We start from the raw sequence: 18,491 nt of genomic DNA, 5'->3' as shown, positions 1-18,491 counted from the left end.
ACTGAAAAGTGGAAAAATTAATATAGTGCCAATGTGATATTTTTGTAAGTAGCTAAGACAGTGATAACTGATAAGAGACTAAGAAACTGAAAAACACAAACATTACGACTCTAAAAAACAGCAAAACTAAACATTCATAAACTAAGACACGAAAAGAAAAACTAAAAAACTAAACGTCTGAAGCCCTGAGAATGCTTTTTTGTTCGTCTGTTTCATATTTTGACACGAAGGGTCAAATTGAATAATTTTAAAAAGAGTATTTTCCCTGAATTCAGTGATTTTTCTTTAGATTTAAATAAAGGTAAAAAACTAAAAATTATAAAATTTAATTCTGGATTTCTGGAAGTTAAAACTGAGTTAGCTTTGTTACTAGCGATATATCACTTGCATACAGGGTGAGTCAAGAGTCGCTTATTTCTTATTTTCTTTTAATATACAGTCAATAATACCAGAATTTTACTGATTCCACCTGACCAGATCAGTAATCGTTAAAAAATTTCAAAACTAATCCACGATTAAATTGTTCTGAGTATAGTCAACTTTGTCTTGACAGTTTTGCTAAAATTTCATTATGGACTATTATTATATAAAAGATAAAAAACCAACGTTGATTCGATTAATGTTTTTGAAAATGAACGAAGTATCCAAGTGACAAGTGCAATTAGCATTTTTGGTTGCATCTTAGCAAATGCCACTATTGACTCACCCTGTATTATGCAAGAAATAAATTTATGTGCAATAATTGATTTGATAATAGTACACTTAAGTAAAACTAAGCTTATAGAAATTCTCATGATGGTTGGTTATGGCGACAAAAAGCTTAGATGTCAATGGAAATAATTTTGAACATCTTTTGTAGCATAATAATAATGTATTTCGTGTTTAAACACTTTTTTATTAAAATGTGTTCTTTTTCATTTAAAAGTGTTATTTTAATAATTGTTATTAACTTGTACTTATTTTTTGGTAATGTTCAAACGGCAAAGAGCTAAGACAAGATTTCCAAGTAACAAAATTTTACAATTTTCAAAATGTTATTAGTTCGAATATTTTTTGTTTTTATTTTTATTTTTTATATTAGTTTTATATCCTAAGGACAAATAAAGATAGAAATTTGACAAACATCTGAAACAATAGAATTTATAAACTCTCAAACATACAGAACTCACTCCTCACCGGAAAGATGCGTATAGTTTGGGCAATTCTGAAACTAAAGTTTCTTTACAAAAAATTCTAACTCTGTGCGTTTGGGAGATAAGAACGTTTGAAAATAACCAATGGAGTGTTATACTAAAAAATGAAAATTTTTATATGGATAACCAACAACAAAATAGGCGACCCATATTTTTTATTTTAACCAAAGCTCTACCGTTTTTGAGAAAAATAATTGAAAAGGTGAAAATTCCTGGCCTGACGTCAACAATGTTCCTTTTTGAATTAGCCAGTCACAGAACTTGAGATAGAAAACTTGCCAACAAAGATAGCTTGAAAGACGTACATTTGTTCTTGATTTCTGCCTCTGTTGTTTTACATACGACTTCTAATCTGCTGCAGGAGCAATCATTTTACCAAAACACAAACTCCTGCAAAATATTAGCACACAACACAGTCACAATCGACAACGCACGACTTTGACGTTTGTATTTGACGTTTACCAGCCCAAACGTAGGTCGTAGCGTTAATTATATGCAGCGAAAGACTGACGAATCATTAGTCGAGACATTGCTTACGTCACAGCGCAAATTTTCTATTATTACTACAAAAGTACCGATTTAAAAAATTGGTCACTTTGAAACCTCTGTATCTCGCAAACGAAGAATAAAAGACCAACTTTTTGCATTTTTGCCATCTTTATTACCGTTACCACTAGCACCCTTCCGGTGGGGAGTGAGTTCTGATACACCCTCCTGTATACCAAATTTCAATAAGTTTTGATGAATAGTTTTTATAATATTTAACTGTATTCGTACTTTTTAGCGACCCTGTATAAACAAGGTGAAATTTTGTCTATAAACGTAATCTACGTGACATTACAATAATACTAATTTAGAAATAATATCAAATGTTAAAAACAATTATCAATATCTCGGTTCTTGATTGATTAAAATATGAAAGAAACGATTTTTTCCGACTAAAAAGCTGAAAAAAATTATGGGTAAAAAATTGAAACAATAAAAAAACTAAAGAATCAAGAGATTACGAAATTCAAACACTGATATAAGAAAGGCCAAGAAAATAAGTCACAGAGAGACTGAAGAACTTAGGGCCTGAAAAACTAAAATTTAAATAAACAAAAACAGAAGGCTTGTAAAATTAAAAAACTGGAAAACTCTAACATTTCATAGTTAAAAAACAACAAAACTGAAACACTAAGAATCTAAGAAACTAAAAAAATTAAAAAACTAAGTGACCGAAACTCAGAAACATTAATAACTAAATGGTGAGAAACTGTGAAACCATAAAAGTAGAAAGAAAAATCAATAAATGAAAACCAAATTTTCTAATAAGAGAGTGAAAAATAAAAATGTAAGAAAGGAAATCTTAAAGAACAAAAAAACTGAGAAATTAAGAGACGGCAAAACTAAAACATGGACAAAAGAAACCATGTGACTAAAACTGTGAAACTAAAAAAATATATAAGTGAAAACATATAGTACCATTTTTTGTAGTAGCTAAGTAGCTAAGACACTGATGAGAGACTAAAGAATTGAAAAATTAAGAATTTGTAAAATATAAACAAACAACTCTAAAAAAACAGCATAACTACAACATTCGGAAACTAAGACGCTTAAAGAAAAACTGAAAGTGAAAAGAAGGCTTTGTTAAACGAACAAGCTAAAATTTTGCATACACACGTAATCTTCATGACATTGCAACAACAGTTCCTTTAATTAATAATATATAAATAAATAAACATTTACTGTTATAAACAATTATCAATATCTGGGCTCTTAGATGAAACCAAAGACACTCAATAAATCAAAAAAATGTTATTTTATAATGTGATAAAAATTATAATAAAAATTCCTGGGCAGTAAGTAAAGAATATAAATTTTTTGCACTTCCGGAACTAAAGTTGATACTTTAGTATTATTATTCTACAGGTGTATCAGAACTCACTCCCCACCGGAAAGGTGCTAGTGGTAACAGCAATATAGATAGCAAAAATGCAAAAAATAGGTCTTTTATTCTTCGTTTGCGAGATACAGAGGTCTCAAAATGACAAATCCCAGTAGCTTTCTCCTAGGTGCATTACTAAGGAATGAAAAATAATTTAAGTGCCCACTTTTATTGTCGGTTCTACCTATTTTTTGTTTTCCTAGCAACGTGTTTTGTTCCCCTAGTCCTCCATAGAGTTCCTATATTGGGAGAGTTGGGACACTGAATGTCAATTTTCGAAATTTTGTTTCATATATGTCCGTTGGAATGTGTAAAAAAACAAATTGGGATAGAAATCAGTGGTATTCGGAAATAAAATTAACTAGACGCCCTCTGGTGATGACTTTTGAACTATGTCGAAAACAGTAAAGAAATTTTCGTAATGCCACATTTAACTGACATTTAATGAATTGTTCAACAATTTTGCGTGTATAGTGTTAATTACTTACAATAGAAAGAATTACTTTAAAAGTACGTGGTGGTAAATACTAGCGTTGACTTTGGTTCTGTAGTTTTTCTTGGTATAGTGTTTATTGTTGGAACTTGAAAGTGGATAAAAAGTGAAAAATATTTAAATTTTGATTACAAAGTGTTATCAAACAGCTGTCTAATTAAAGATTGTAAGTAACGGATCACAGCGAACACAAAGTTTGGCTCAAGAAACCAATAAATTAGTGAAGTGTTATGAATTTTAGGTTAGAATTTTCTACTGAAAAAATCATGAAATGCTGCGGTAAATCTACAAAACTACAATAAAGATTAACAACTGCTGATACATTTAAACGTAAATTATGCCAAAAGGTAGGCTTTTCAATGTCTTTGTAATAATTTTCCAATAAAGAAAGTGAACCAAACAGTCATTCGTTATTCGTGTTTTCCTCGTCATCTCTCATTTGTCAACATAAGTTTCTTGCATGAAAGATGCAATAATCATTTCGCATAGGCAATGTAATAATTGTGAAGCCCCAAAATTCGTACAACGCTCAAAATATCCGAATAAACATTTTCCCGCCATTTATGGTTACTGTTTTCGACCTAGCTCAGTGGCGCCCCCAACGGTAATTTTACTTCCGAATTACACTTGAAATTTGGCGAAAAGTCAAATAAATTTGTCAGAAAATGTTTCCATTTTTCGTCGACTAACTGCGTTTAGAAATGGCTTTAGACTGGCAGTCGTCGTCAATTCACTGTTATTTTTTATATGAACTCCAAATTTTAAAAGAGATTTCTTTGCAAGTACAAGAATTTTACGTCTAAACTCTTCATCATATTTTTCCTTAACTTTAAGAAATGGTAATCATCGATGAAATAGAGAGAAATTGAACCTTTCCTGCCAAGTTTTACGTTTATTATTAACAAGCATTTGGAAAAGTGGATTGTCTAAATAATGTTATGTACAAAATCTATGAGATTTTGGGAATTTGTCTATGCATTTATAAAATACGTAGGTACTTGAACCCAAAATTGGTTCTAATTTTTAAGAAAGTTGAACCTGTCGTTGCTTGGCCGCCTTTAGCATCTACGTGAACTTTAGATTCTGTTTCAAATTATAAAGGGAATTCACGATTTTGTTACGTTTTTCATACGAGAACACCTTCAATATCATTTTTTAAAAAATTTAAAAAGACGACAGGAAATATGAAGGGTTCTTGATGACCAATTTTTGGGACGAGATGTTTAACTAAAAATAGTGACTGAAAGAAAAGCATTTTTAGCATTGAAGTATGTTTTAAGTTATGTATTTAATATTAAATAAATATCAAAAAATTTCAGAAATGTGAACATTAATATTGGTAGGTATTCAATTATTTTCTTTTTTTAAATAGTAATCCCAAAATTTCTACGTTTTCTATGTCCCTGGTTAAATTTGACGTGAAATTATGTCATTTTATGCATTTGACAAAAATTATAACCTTAAAATTATTTTCGACATAAACCTCTGACATAAGTTACTAACAAAAATTTTAATAAAAAAGGATAGAAATATATACCTTATCCACATAATACAAAATTGGCTCGGTTTGACGTTCAGTGTCCCAACTCTCCCAATAAAGGAACTCTAGTCCTCCAGAGCAAGGCCTTTTGTAATTGGTTATTTTCAAACGTTCTTATCTCCCAAACGCAAAGAGTTAGAATTTTGTTGTAAAGGAACTTTAGTTTCAGAATTGCCCAAACTATACGCACCTTTCCGGTGGGGAGTGAGTTCTGATACATGCTGTATAGGAAATAAATGAACTCTCTATGGGGTTCAGTCCATATTTAATCCCTAGGGAATAAATGACCCAATTTAGTCCCTGTAGACAGAAATTAAAGTATCTATTTCGGTCTCGGAAGTGCAAAAAATAGCGTATATACCTCGGGACCAAAGTGTCTAAATCTTTTGAATGGTTGTTGCCCTCGGGCTTCGCCCTCAAGGCAACAAACTCCACTCGCTAAATTACGTGAGTCGTTTGATATGTTTGGTAAAAAACAATGATCCCGCGCATTAATCAGATTGCCAAAGTTACAACGAAAAAACTTGAGCTGTTTAAAATTTTAAAAATAAGTTTTCTGACGAAATTGCAAAAATCGAATTAAGAAACAAATTTGGCGCTTTGACAAAACGTTTATTGTAAAAATTGGACAGCCGCTCAGATTAAAGCTGAATTAGAGGAAGTACGTGGGGACTTTGCTCTTTCTTTCAGAACAGTTTATTTCTGGATAAACGAATTTAAACGAAGTCCACCCAACATGGAACGCGCTGTGTGCGCCTTTTCCAAGTCGCTACTTCAAAAATTGTTGAAAAAATCTATAAAACTGTAGAAAATAGCTAAGTGAGAGCGCGGAAACTTGCTAAGATCGTGAGCATCTTTTCTGAACGGGTACACTTAATTCTTCACGAAAATTGAAAATGAAAAAAATTGTGCAAAGTGGGTGCCGCGATTGTTAATCAAATGTGCATCGAGAGAACATTTCCCCACGATGTTTAATCGCGTTTAACAAAAACCCTAACTATCGGCATCCACCCAACACACTTGGTATAGCCCCATGTGACTTCTAGGTGTTTCCAAATTTAAAAATTTGACCTGATGGAAGAAGATTTGGTTCAATCGAAGACGTTATATTCGCGGTGAATGACTATTTTGCAGACTTCGAAGAAAAATTTTTTCCGAGAGTTAAAAAAGTAAAAAAAGTAAAAAACCTTTTAGATGATGTGCATTAGTCCCAATAGAGATCATATTATTAAAAAATAAAAAATATAGTTTTCAAGCATTTTGTCTTTAACTAGGATTTTTACCAAATTTATCAAACCACCCTCGTAAATGCCAATTTTAGACCCTCAATATACAAGGTGTTTCACATAACTTTACGAGGCGTCCGCCTAATGTGGCACCCAATATATATACAAGTCACAAAAGACTAGATAGAAAAAATTTACATTTAATTATTTAATTTTTGAAAACCCATGACAGTGCTTGTCAAGCTAATTACTTTCTCATTAAATTTTAAATTTTTCAAAATTTTTGGTCGAGTTCGTATGGTTGCATTTTATTGATGTAGGAACGGTAAAAATATGTGAAACACTTTGTATAATCAGTATAATTGATTAAAATGGTCTGTGAATGAAAATATTAGATGTTATCAACTTAATTTCAGTATCACAGACCCCCCCAATCCAAATTTAGATGTAAACAAAGAAGTGGGACTTACCTGAGACGAAAACGTGCAAACCAGATAATCACTCATAGCCAACATGTTAATATCATTGATAATACCGAACAATGACGAATCGGAATATCTTGTTGAAATTGCCGCTGTTTTCGAAATCGAAGGATCACCCAAAATTTCATAGTGGGAATATTTACTTTTAGCATCCGCAATTACTTTTGGGTCGTCAGTAGCTAAATAGATTCTTCTTTTATCAACACTTGTTTTAAGTTCCAACTCTTTATAGTATTCGTCAACAGCAGTCATATATTCTTCGATACCGTGATAGGCAGCTTCGGTGCCAACCTTATCCGTTCTACGAACATGAACACTGAAAAAAAATAGTTATATGCAAAAAAATTTTTTGAAGCTCTGCGACGCGTGGCGTTGTAACAATTGAGCCGTGTAATTTATTATTAAAGCAGAAACAAATTTTTCATGGCAAGAACACATCGTAAGTAACGTAAGTAATTCTAAACTATAAGGGTACGTACGCGAGCCAAAGGAAACCGGCGCACCAACCAAAAGTGTGTAGTAGAGAATTGCTTACATGTAAAGATAATATTAGTAAAAAATTCTATGTATTAAAGTTATTGATAAATAACGAATTTTAAATAAACGATATGTGACAACGTTGTCTAACAGTAGATAGAATTTGATCAACAATAATTAGTTATTTATGTAACAAGTCCGTAAAATAGAGTTTTAGTGGACGAATCGGATGAGTCCTCTAAAACTATTTTGCGGAAGTGTTGTTTACAAAAAGTTTACAAAATTGTAAAATTCTATACATTTCCAATTCACCCTCATCACATATCAATAGTCATAACAACGACTAATTTATTGAGACAATAATTATTGTTTTGTCAAATAATAAATAAGTTAGAGTCCGCAAAATATTGCTATGACGACTTTAAGTAAGTACTTATTTTAAAATGAAATTTTGCGGAGTCAAAGCAGTTCCCAAAGTAACCATTTTAGGGAGTGTGTACCAAAAAATAAATTATTTTTGAAACGGGTTTCCAGGATTTTTCTTGGAAAAAAAATTCAGTGTTGGCACATCCACAAACTGTGTTTTTTTTGGAAGAATTTAAAAATTTTTTTGGTACACCCTCCCTAAAATGGTTACTTTGGAAACTGCTTTGACTCCGCAAAATGTTATTTGAAAGGACAAGTACTTAAAGTCGTCGTAGCAACATTTTGCGGACTCTAATTAATTTTGCAGACTCCAATAATTAATGTTTCAATAAATTAGTCGTTGCTATGTTTATCGGTTTGCTGCACTTGTGATGACTTGATGAGGATGAACTGGAAATTTAAAGAATTTTACAATTTTGTTGTTTTGGAGAACTGGAACCAAAAAAGTTTGTATGCACAACACTTCCGCAAAATAGTTTTAGAGGACTCATCTCATTAAGAACTCGGCTCCTTCGTCGCCTCGTCCTTAATCCGATTCGTGTTCTAAAACTGTATTTTGCGAACTGGTTTCATAAATTAACTATTAAATAACAAAAACTGCTGAAGTGTGATAAAAAATTTTAAAATAATTATTCATCGTTTTGTTTGGGAACCATTACTTAATGTAAAACATAAAAATAAAAAATGAAAGATGAAGAAGTTAACAAAATAAGTTTCTAGCTCCAAATTTTTTAAAATATGACCATAGAAATTTTTTCAAGATTTTTTCCGTAATTTATACATTCTTCTTAACAACGTATCATTGAGTTGGTGTGCCTGTTTTTGGGCAGCCTACATATTAAAAAAATAATATTTGCAAAAAATAAACCACTTACCCCACAATAGGCCTCTTGAACCCCATATGGGTCATCGTTTCTTGCATAACTGCTGCAGTTTGAGGCTGTGGCCTAAGAAGAAACTTTAAAATTTGCCCCACCCACCAAACAATTGGATCTCCATGAAGTCGAGTCAATCGCGGAGCTAAATCTTCTGGAATGGCTAGTGGTAAGAAAGGTGGACGTGGTGATAACGAATCTATTATTGGTAAATTAACAACTTGAGTCTCAGAGTTGCCTTAAAGAAAAAAAAACAATTTCAAGATAAGAAATGTGTGACTTTTTTATACCAGGCCAGTTGCTGACCGATTTTCCACTAGGATCAACACAAGTGTCACTAACAGGTTTAAATATTTCTTCCCATCCAGCTTTATGATAACGCCAACCTTTTGATTTCAAAATCAGAGTGCGCTTTGTTCCATAAGCTACCATAAAACAATACACGGCGTGGTGTAATTGACAACCGTATCCACAACCCTAAAATGAAAAATAGCGCTTACAGTCTCATTTTATTTTTGGTTGTAGACGATAACCTTTAATAGCATTTTCAATAAACACACCGCATGTTTCAAATTCTACGAAATTTTGCATGCACACGTAAATTCCGTGACACTATACTAATATTAAGTTTAAATAATGGTTTATAAACAATTATTTTTATAATTAAATACAACGAAAAAATCCAACCTGTTTCGCTGAGAAAAAAAGGGAATGAGATGGAGATAAATGCGGCGATAAATTAAAAAAATAAGAATAATAAAAAACGGATATACATTTTTAGATGTTTCGTTTGGAAAAAATTAAGAAAAAAGAGATAACTTTGTGATTACGATAGATCCAAAAAAAATAGGAGAAAACAAGTAGATGCAATTTATGTAAATCTGCAAAAGAAGAAATGTCAATTAAATTTTCTCCTTGTTATTTTGGTTACATAATGAGTGGTATGATTAAAAAAGCATTTGCTTTTACTTGAAGTAGAAGCATTTACTCTGTAGCATTTACTGTAGCATAAACTTTTACATAAAGTAAAAACTTCAGTGCGTAGTAAATACTACGGCTTTCATAATGTCAATTGATTGACATTTATTTTTTTATTTTTCCTAAAGTGAAAATAGTGTTAGAAATGGTGTTTGTAGGCTTGTGAGGATTCGTTCGCCCTAGTGATATAGTACTTAGTTTATAGGAAGTGTCTAGGACAAAAAACGCAGGGAAAGACTCATGAAGTACCAAGGGGATAGAAGGACCGTATTCTGGAGGACGAAAGACAGAAACTGCCCCCAGGGCTGACAGAATTAGGCAGTAAAATAGTTCACACGTGTTAATTACCAAAGTGAATGAGTAGTATGATTAAAAAAGCATTTGCTTTTATTCTGTATCATTTACTGTAGTATAAACTTTTACATAAAATAAAAACTTCGGTGCGTAGTAAATGCTACGGCTTTCCTAATGTCAACTGATTGACATTTATTTTCTTATTTTTCGTAAAGTGAAAATAGTGTTAGGAATGGTGTTTGTAGCCTTGTGAGGATTCGTTCGCCCTAGTGATATAGTACTTAAGTTTATGGAAGTGTCTAAAACGCAGGGGAAGACTCCCTAGGTCATGAAGTACCAAGGGGATAGAAGGACGGTATTCTGGAGGACGAGAGACAGAAACAGTCTTCAGGGCTGACAGGATTAGGCAGTAAAAGAATTCACACGTGTTAATTTTGTATGTTATATATGGTATGTATGAATCTTGATTTGAGCTTTATGCTTTGATTTAACTAATTTTAATAAAGTTTTCTAACAATAGTTAATAGTTATCATTTTGACCATAAGTGAGAGTAAAAATAATGTTAGGAAGTAAATGCAAAAGATTGATCCTTTGTTAAAGAATGTTAATTTTTTATTATTATTTTAGTATTAGTAGGTATTCAATCTGTAAGCCTTATTGCTCTGGGTCTCTGGGTGTGCGCTATCCTTTTTCTGCAAAAAATTGCATTCGGTTTTACGCACTGGTTTAGAAGAAAATCACTTTCTTGAAACCCAGGATAAATGAGATTTTTTTAAAATATTTTCATTTTTATTACATTTTCTCCTAATTAATTTTCTATAGATTACGTGGTCCTGATCCATTTAACGTTCTCTGCATTAAAGCTATAAGAATTTTGCTTTATTTTAATCATAATATTTTACGTATTTGTCTATGATTTATATTATAATTGGTAAAAATAGCTATTTTAAACAGTTTTTTGACAAAATCACGATATCCAGGTTACTCCTTGAGCAACTTCGCAAAAACTTTAGTAAATACTTCACGATGAAGCAAACACTACAGCTAATTGGAAGTTTCCATAGTATTGTCCTTTATATACCAAAGTACATAAAGCAAAGTCTGAAGTATTTACTTTTACAACTTACTTCAAGTATACTGTGAAGTAGATGCTACGTTAGGTAGTATTTACTTGAAGTAAAAACTACGACGTGGAGTATTTACTTGAAGTAAAAGCAAATACTTTTTTTAATCATACCACTCAATGAATCTTGATTTGAGCTTTTTGATTTTATTTAACTAATTCTAATAAAAAAATTTCTAACAGTAGTTAATAGTTATCATTTTGACCATAAGTGAGAATAAAAATAATGTTGGGAAGTAAATGCAAAGGATTGATCCTTTGTTAAAGGATATTAATGATTTATTATTGTTTTAGTATGACACTTCTTGTTAGATTTTCTTAGCGTGAAAAATAAATAAAACAAAGTTTAAAAACCCGACACACAAAACCTTTATTTAAAACGCGTTTCAACCACTAAGTGGTCATCCTCAGGTAAGAATATAAACTGAGTTTATACTAAATTTATATTCTAACCTGAGGATGACCACTTTGTGGTTGAAACGCGTTGTGTTTTAAACAAAGGTTTGGTGTGTCGGGGTTTTAAACTTTGTTTTATTTATTTTAGTATGAGTAGGTACAAATCTGCAAGCCTTATTGCTCTGGGTCTCTGGGTATGCGCTGTCATTTTTGCAGATTCAGTTGTACGCACTGGTTTAGAAGAAAATCATTTTCTTGAAACCCAGGATAAACGAGATTTTTTTTTAATATTTTTATTTAAAACTCCCAGATAATCGAGACGAAATAAAGCTAATACTTGAAATAAATTTTTGGTGCAAGAATCATTTCGCTATCTGTAAGACTCACCAAGTTATTGCAATTTAAAATTACTGCAAAATGCGCCTGAGGTGAAGCCGAAGCGTATTTCCCTCTGAAGCGTGTTCATCGCCTTTGATAACATTTCGAGAGCTAAAAATCGTAATTCGTAAATAATTAAAAAATAATTAATGTCACTTATCTATTAATATTATACCTTTACTTTTAACCGCCCTAACACTGTTAATTTTAATAATATCTAAAAAGTCAAAAGAACATTTTTATCTCATGTACTTATTTAAAAAGCATAAAAGTGACCCAGTAGAACTAAATTACGAAATTGTAATGCATTTCAAAGTATTCTTTGGTGTGACATTAATATTTTTTTAATTATTTACCATTTTTAGCCCTTGAAATGTTTTCAACCACACCACGTTTCAAAGGGAAATACGCTGCGATTTCACCTCGAGCACATTTTGTAGATAACTAAATAATCCTTCTTTGAAGTCCTTTTTAAAAAAATATACAAATCGTAACGTTTCTGACGAATCAACAATTGTAGTTACACGCTGGGGTACTTGGTTAGAAGCAAATTTCTAAAAATTTTAATCAATTAAAATCATTTGTTTATTGCTATAAACGACGATGCACAAAGCATTAAACAATGTAAAACTTTTGTTTTAACCACAAATTTAGTTTCTCAACTTAATTTTATTGAAAACAATTTTTCAAATATTCCAACTACGATGAAATTTCTAGAAACGTAAAATTTAAAATTATCCATTACAATTGAGAAATTTGAGTCTACGTTGATAGAGTTAAAATCTGTAGAATGGTCATTACAAGATAAATTTAATGCAAAAATTGACGCAGTTACTAGAAATCGAACGAGAATTTAGAAAGAATCACAGTTATTCAAGCGTATATCTCAGAGAAAATGATTAAAATATTTTTATTAATTTTTAATTTTAATTTCCACTGAATTAAAACGCAACATTTTCAAAATGTAATAGTGACTTACGCTCCCCTGTATTAAACATCTTCACTGGTGTCCATGTAAGATTGAGGAAATGATGAAGTTATTTTTTAACGATTATGTCAAATTAGGTGCCTTGTCAGGGTTTGAACTAGCCAATCAGAAAATAATCTCAACAAATATACCGCAGTCTTAATAAATTAGCGACTATTTTATTGCCACAATTTTTCTTGGGTACTTCTTAATTATAATAAAACAATAATATTTATGTTTTAATTAGATTTTTGTAAGCGACCGGTAACATTAATTGTATAAACCCCAACTACGCCAATGCACGCGCTGTAACGGACCATTTCATCGATAAATATGAACATCGCGAGAGCGCTACGACGAGTCGGCTGATCGGTTGTGGCCTCATGGCCACCCCATAAAATTTCCTCACACTGGTTATAACCAGTGTGAGGAAATTTTATGGGCGAAGGTTAGTGCATGGGCGCGCGCTTACAGTCAGATAAACCTTTAAATCGAAATGTTGTGGAACAGCTTGCATTGTTGATATAAGTTAGGAAAGAGTATTAAAAACTGTTTAGACAAAGAATTTTTTGTTTCAACCCTCGCGAAGGGGCTGAAAAGACGTTTTAGCTAAAAATTTGCAAACACCTAAAATTGGACACATTTCGCGTTTACATACTCATATGTTCCTTCTGGATAAAGCTAGAAAATCCGTTTTTTTTGCAAACAAATTTTCAATAAATGTAGATTTATACGTAGTTTTAACAAGGTTGAGTTTTGATAAAGGGAAACCAAAAAAATTACATTTTCTTGTAACGTTGCATAATTGTGTAGTGAAATTTTTGAGATGCGAGAAAGTTTTAATTTAAAAGATAGACTCCCACATAATCGAAACGAAATAAAGCTAATACTTGAAATAAATTTTTATCTCATGTACTTATTTAAAAAGCATAAAAGTGACCCAGTAGAATTAAATTACGAAATTGTAATTCATTTCAAAGTATTCTTTGGTGTGACATTAATATTTTTTTAATTATTTACCATTTTTAGCCCTTGAAATGTTTTCAACCACACCACGTTTCAAAGGGAAATACGCTGCGATTTCACCTCGAGCACATTTTGTAGATAACTAAATAATCCTTCTTTAAAGTCCTTTTTAAAAAAATATACAAATCGTAACGTTTCTAACGAAACAACAATTGTAGTTACACGCTGGGGTACTTGGTTAGAAGCAAATTTCTAAAAATTTTAATCAATTAAAATCATTTGTTTATTGCTTTAAACGACGATGCACAAAGCATTAAACAATGTAAAACTTTAGTTTTAACCACAAATTTAGTTTCTCAACTTAATTTTATTGAAAACAATTTTTCAAATATTCCAACTACGATCAAATTTCTAGAAACGTAAAATTTAAAATTATCCATTACAGTTGAGAAATTTGAGTCTACGCTGATAGAGTTAAAATCTATAGAATGGTCATTACAAGATAAATTTAATGCAAAAATTGACGCAGTTACTAGAAATCCCGATTTTATAGTTTTAAAACAAATAGCGAATAATGTACCACCTTCGACATATTTTGCATTAGCACCAAACTTTTTATTTACTCCAGTAACCAACTGTGATGTAGAAAGATCTTTTTCGAAATTCAAAGATATTTTAACCGCAAAACGGAATCAGTTTTCGAGAATTTAGAAAGAATCACAGTTATTCAAGCGTATTTCTCAGAGAAAATGATTAAAATATTTTTATTTGTAGGATGAAGTCCGAGCGGTCATAATTTTTTTTTAATTTTATATTTTAATTTAATGGTAATTTGTGGTTTTTTTACTTTTCGTCATAGATTAGCATGTAGATAATTAGGGTAATTAGTCAGTAAAGCTCCGAAAAGACCCCGAGACTTTTATTCCGAGAAACATAAACACTTGAGCCTAATTTATTAGCTAGTCAGGGTGACAAGCAGACCACCCCAAGTCGACCGTGAGAAAGACGCCTTCGAATATGCAATTTTGCATATGAGTTTTTAGTTTTCACCCACACTTTAGAGGGGTAGTGTGAGCTAGAGTCAGTTCCAAGTTAGAGTGACTTAAAGTAATTGCTTAAGTGAATCAAGGTGAGTTATCACTGAGTAATCCCAGTTTGTTGGTGTGTGAGGTTTTTCAATCCAATAAGGTGTAGAGATTTATGATAATTACCATATCAACGGTAGGGTGAGTCGTTCAATCATTATTTTAATTGCTGCGGTGTTGATTTTATAATTGTTGATAACGTTCATCAGAAACCTGCGTGAGTATTGAGTACAATATCAAACTGAAGTTGAATTAATGCGCTATTCATCAGTTGATAGTTTATTTAATTGGTTGATACTAAAGTTGATGATATTTGATAAGAATGATATTGAATTGAGAGTTGACGAACTATGAATAAGATTGAGTTGAGCCCCGACATGTCGAGCTAAACTTTGTTAGTCTGTCTATCCTTAATTAATCCACGGTTAAGCTTGAGGCGGGGCGGCGCTCGAAAATGCCCATTGCACGCCGAGATTAACCCAACAGGGGACGCTGGAGGGTCGCGGCGTCGCGAGGCCTCCAGGTCTGGTTTATGTTTATTTGTGGACGCGGGGGATCACTAGGCAGCCGCGTTCATTGCACCCCCAGGTCTAGGTTGCAGAATAGGTCGTGGGGAGAGCGCTGGAAGGTGATCATTGCACTTGCTCGTTGGTCCGTGAGACGGCTTCGGCTATGAGGTTAAGGGACTTGTTCACCACCTGCACTATGAAGAGGGCTTCCATTGCACGCTCAGGGCTATGTGTGATTAGCAGTTGAGCAGGTTAGCCAAAAAGGTGTTCATTGCACTGCCCGGAACCGCCCCTGAGATACGGCTGCGGCCATGAGGTTTATAGGGACTTGTTCACCACCTGCACTATGAAGAGGGCCTCCATTGCACGCTTAGGGCTATGTTTGATTAGCGGCTGAGCAGGTTGGCCAAAAAGGTGATCATTGCACTGCCCGGAACCGCCCCCTTTTTATGTTGGTCATAGGCGAGTACCATGAACATAATATCCATTGCACGCTTGGTGTTGAATGACCTGCGGGTCTCGAAGTAGACGCTGGACGGATATTACCGGGGTACTCATTGCACAACCTAAGACAAGTGGTGGATGACAAGGCAGCGTTGCCTATTGCACGTCAGAACCGCGAGGTGGTCTCTCGATTGCTGCTGATCCAGAGACAAGCGGGCTGGATGGTATCTATGAGCAAAGGGGTAACCCTTTGCCTGGTTTCCCCTATGCTCCTGGAGTCCTATTGACCAGGACTGCGACTGTTAACCTTTTGAACCCCTTGGACAGAGCTCAACCGATTCTATTCGAATTACATATTTTATTGATGGTAGATTTGCATAATTATTTTGGGTTAACGACTGTTACATTTATTGGTTCACAAATGGCGATTGTGGACGTCTCACTCTGATGGACTGGATTACTCACACCCCCATTTTATTTTTCAGACGTTGTCTTAACTAAAATTGATGACCTGACCCCGACACCTCGGCACCAGCTCTCCTGACAGGATTATTTAAAGTGGTTGAGTACTTTCACAGTTAGTAAAGTAGTGAGTTGCTAAAGTTGCCGCCGGTCCAAAGATTTTCCTGATATTTGATAAGCATATGTTTGCAATTTGCGATAATTACGCTTCTGTACAAAAATCGGTTCATCAAAGGCCATTGTAATGGATTTTGCACGTGTTCAAATTAACTGTTATTTTGCGTTTCAAAAATGGCCCTACATAATTTATTTCAGAAGTGGGATAAAAGACGCACAACCACATGTCTGGCCAGGCTAACTCCAGGCTAACTCATACCACATGTTAAAATTTGACAAATTTATGACCACTTAAAACCACCCCCAAATAAATTGCCATTTTAAATGTGCTTTTTCCATTAACTTAAAATAACATTGGCAACAGAAATAATCCAGCTGGCAGGTGTCGGAGGTGATTTTGTTTAAACAATTGTTGACTTTTGGGTTTTGTTTCTCTTTAATAAGATGAGCGGAAATAATAAGAGGAAGCAAACTCGTGGCGAATCGCCAATTAACGCGCGAAGGGTTAGAGGCAGCACCGACGGGTCTGATCAAACCGTCTCTTCGATCGACCGCCTCACCGAAGTGATGGCAGATTTTCTCGAGCGGTCAAACAACCGCCCTACCGCGTTTGCCACAAAGGAGGAGGTGGTACCACCCTTCAACCCAGAGGACCGCGACCAAAGCGCCGAGGCCTGGTGTCGCAAGGTGGACGAGTTAAGGGGTATTTTCCGTTGGACGGAAGATGCCACAATTTATTATGCTTTGGCGAAATTGCGGGGACTCGCCGAGGTGTGGTACAAAGGGTTACCCTCCGTAAACATGTCTTGGGCGGAATGGAAGGAAAAATTAAGGACTGCGTTCCCATCCACTCGCGATTTCAATGACGATCTCTCGAGAATGATGCAGCGGCAGAAACGTCGGGATGAAAGCTACGCTCGGTACTTTTATGAAAAGCTTTCGCTCATAAACGCTTGCCGCATCATAGGAACCGACGCCGTTTCATGCTTAATCGGGGGCATTGACGACGTCGTTGTAAAAACGGGCGCGAGAGCAGGCAATCACCAAACCCCGGAATCGCTTTTCGCATACCTCGCGACGATCAGCGACACAAAAGCGCTCCCGAAACCAGCTACAGCGACCACTTCGTCGTTCTCACGAGCACCCCAGGTAGCAAAAACCCATCACCGAGGAAGACAATTCGACGAGAAACGGTCTTCGGTGCCGGTTTGCTACGATTGCGGAAAAGAAGGACACTATCGCCGACAGTGCCGGAAGCCAGCACCGGAAAACAGCCGGAAATCGGAGCTGCGATGCAACTACTGTCGTGGTACCGGTCACACCGAGAAATATTGTAACAAGAAAAACAAAGACCCGAAGACGGTAGCATGACTATCTAGCAAAACGCGCGATCCGGCTAATCAAAAATATTACAAATCAATCTTAATAAACGGTGTAGAATCAACGGCGTATGTAGATTTAGGTAGTTCATGTACCACAATACGTTTAGCGGAGGTTCAAAAATTAGGGTTGGATCACGATTCCAATCAAAAAACCGCACTAAAAGCTTTTGGGAACGGGGTTGTTGCAACGTTAGGGTCTACGACCTTCGAGCTAACAGCTGATCGGGCAACGGCAACCGTTCGGGCCCACGTGGTCCCAAATTCTGTCCAGGAAGTACCTGTCCTAATCGGTCGCAATTTCACCGAGATGCCCCACATTGTCATCGTAAAGGACCAGACCTCGTTAAATATAATCGCAACCGACGCAGAATCAACACTGTCAAAAATCACACCTGAACCGGCATTATCAAAAATCAAACTTCGAGTCGCGCAAAACACCATCATCCCGCAAAATCACGCCGGTCATATTGCAGTTTCCGGAGACGAGTATGAGGGTGATGTCCTCATTGAAGCTGCGATAAGACCTCAAGAAGGTCATGAATACTGTCTACCGCGTACAATTATTCACGTCAAGGCAAATGATACCGCCTTTTTACCATGTATCAACCTATCGGACAACAATTTAAACTTTAGAAAGGGACAGACAATTGCAAGGGCCTGGCCCTGCATTGAAGAAGAACCACCCACTGAGATGGTCTTGAGGGTAAATAACTCACCCCCAACCGATCTACCGCTCGATCAGGTAAAAAT

General features: G+C 34.4%; 1 protein-coding gene across 1 annotated transcript in view; it reads right to left on the bottom strand.

The window, feature by feature from the left end:
• Positions 1-18,491, bottom strand: part of FucT6 (alpha1,6-fucosyltransferase) — a 33,469-nt gene that overhangs the window by 3,992 nt on the left and 10,986 nt on the right. The window contains exons 3-5 of the mRNA XM_964018.5: positions 8,930-9,116; positions 8,640-8,877; positions 6,850-7,177 (exon numbers count right to left, since the gene is read on the bottom strand). Of these exons, the coding sequence (XP_969111.2) occupies positions 6,850-7,177; positions 8,640-8,877; positions 8,930-9,116 (753 nt within the window). The remainder of the gene's footprint in view (positions 1-6,849; positions 7,178-8,639; positions 8,878-8,929; positions 9,117-18,491) is intronic.

This window comes from Tribolium castaneum, chromosome 9 (assembly GCF_031307605.1).
Source record: "Tribolium castaneum strain GA2 chromosome 9, icTriCast1.1, whole genome shotgun sequence".
Classification (NCBI taxonomy): domain Eukaryota; kingdom Metazoa; phylum Arthropoda; class Insecta; order Coleoptera; family Tenebrionidae; genus Tribolium; species Tribolium castaneum.
This window is presented reverse-complemented; position numbering and strand designations above follow the sequence as displayed.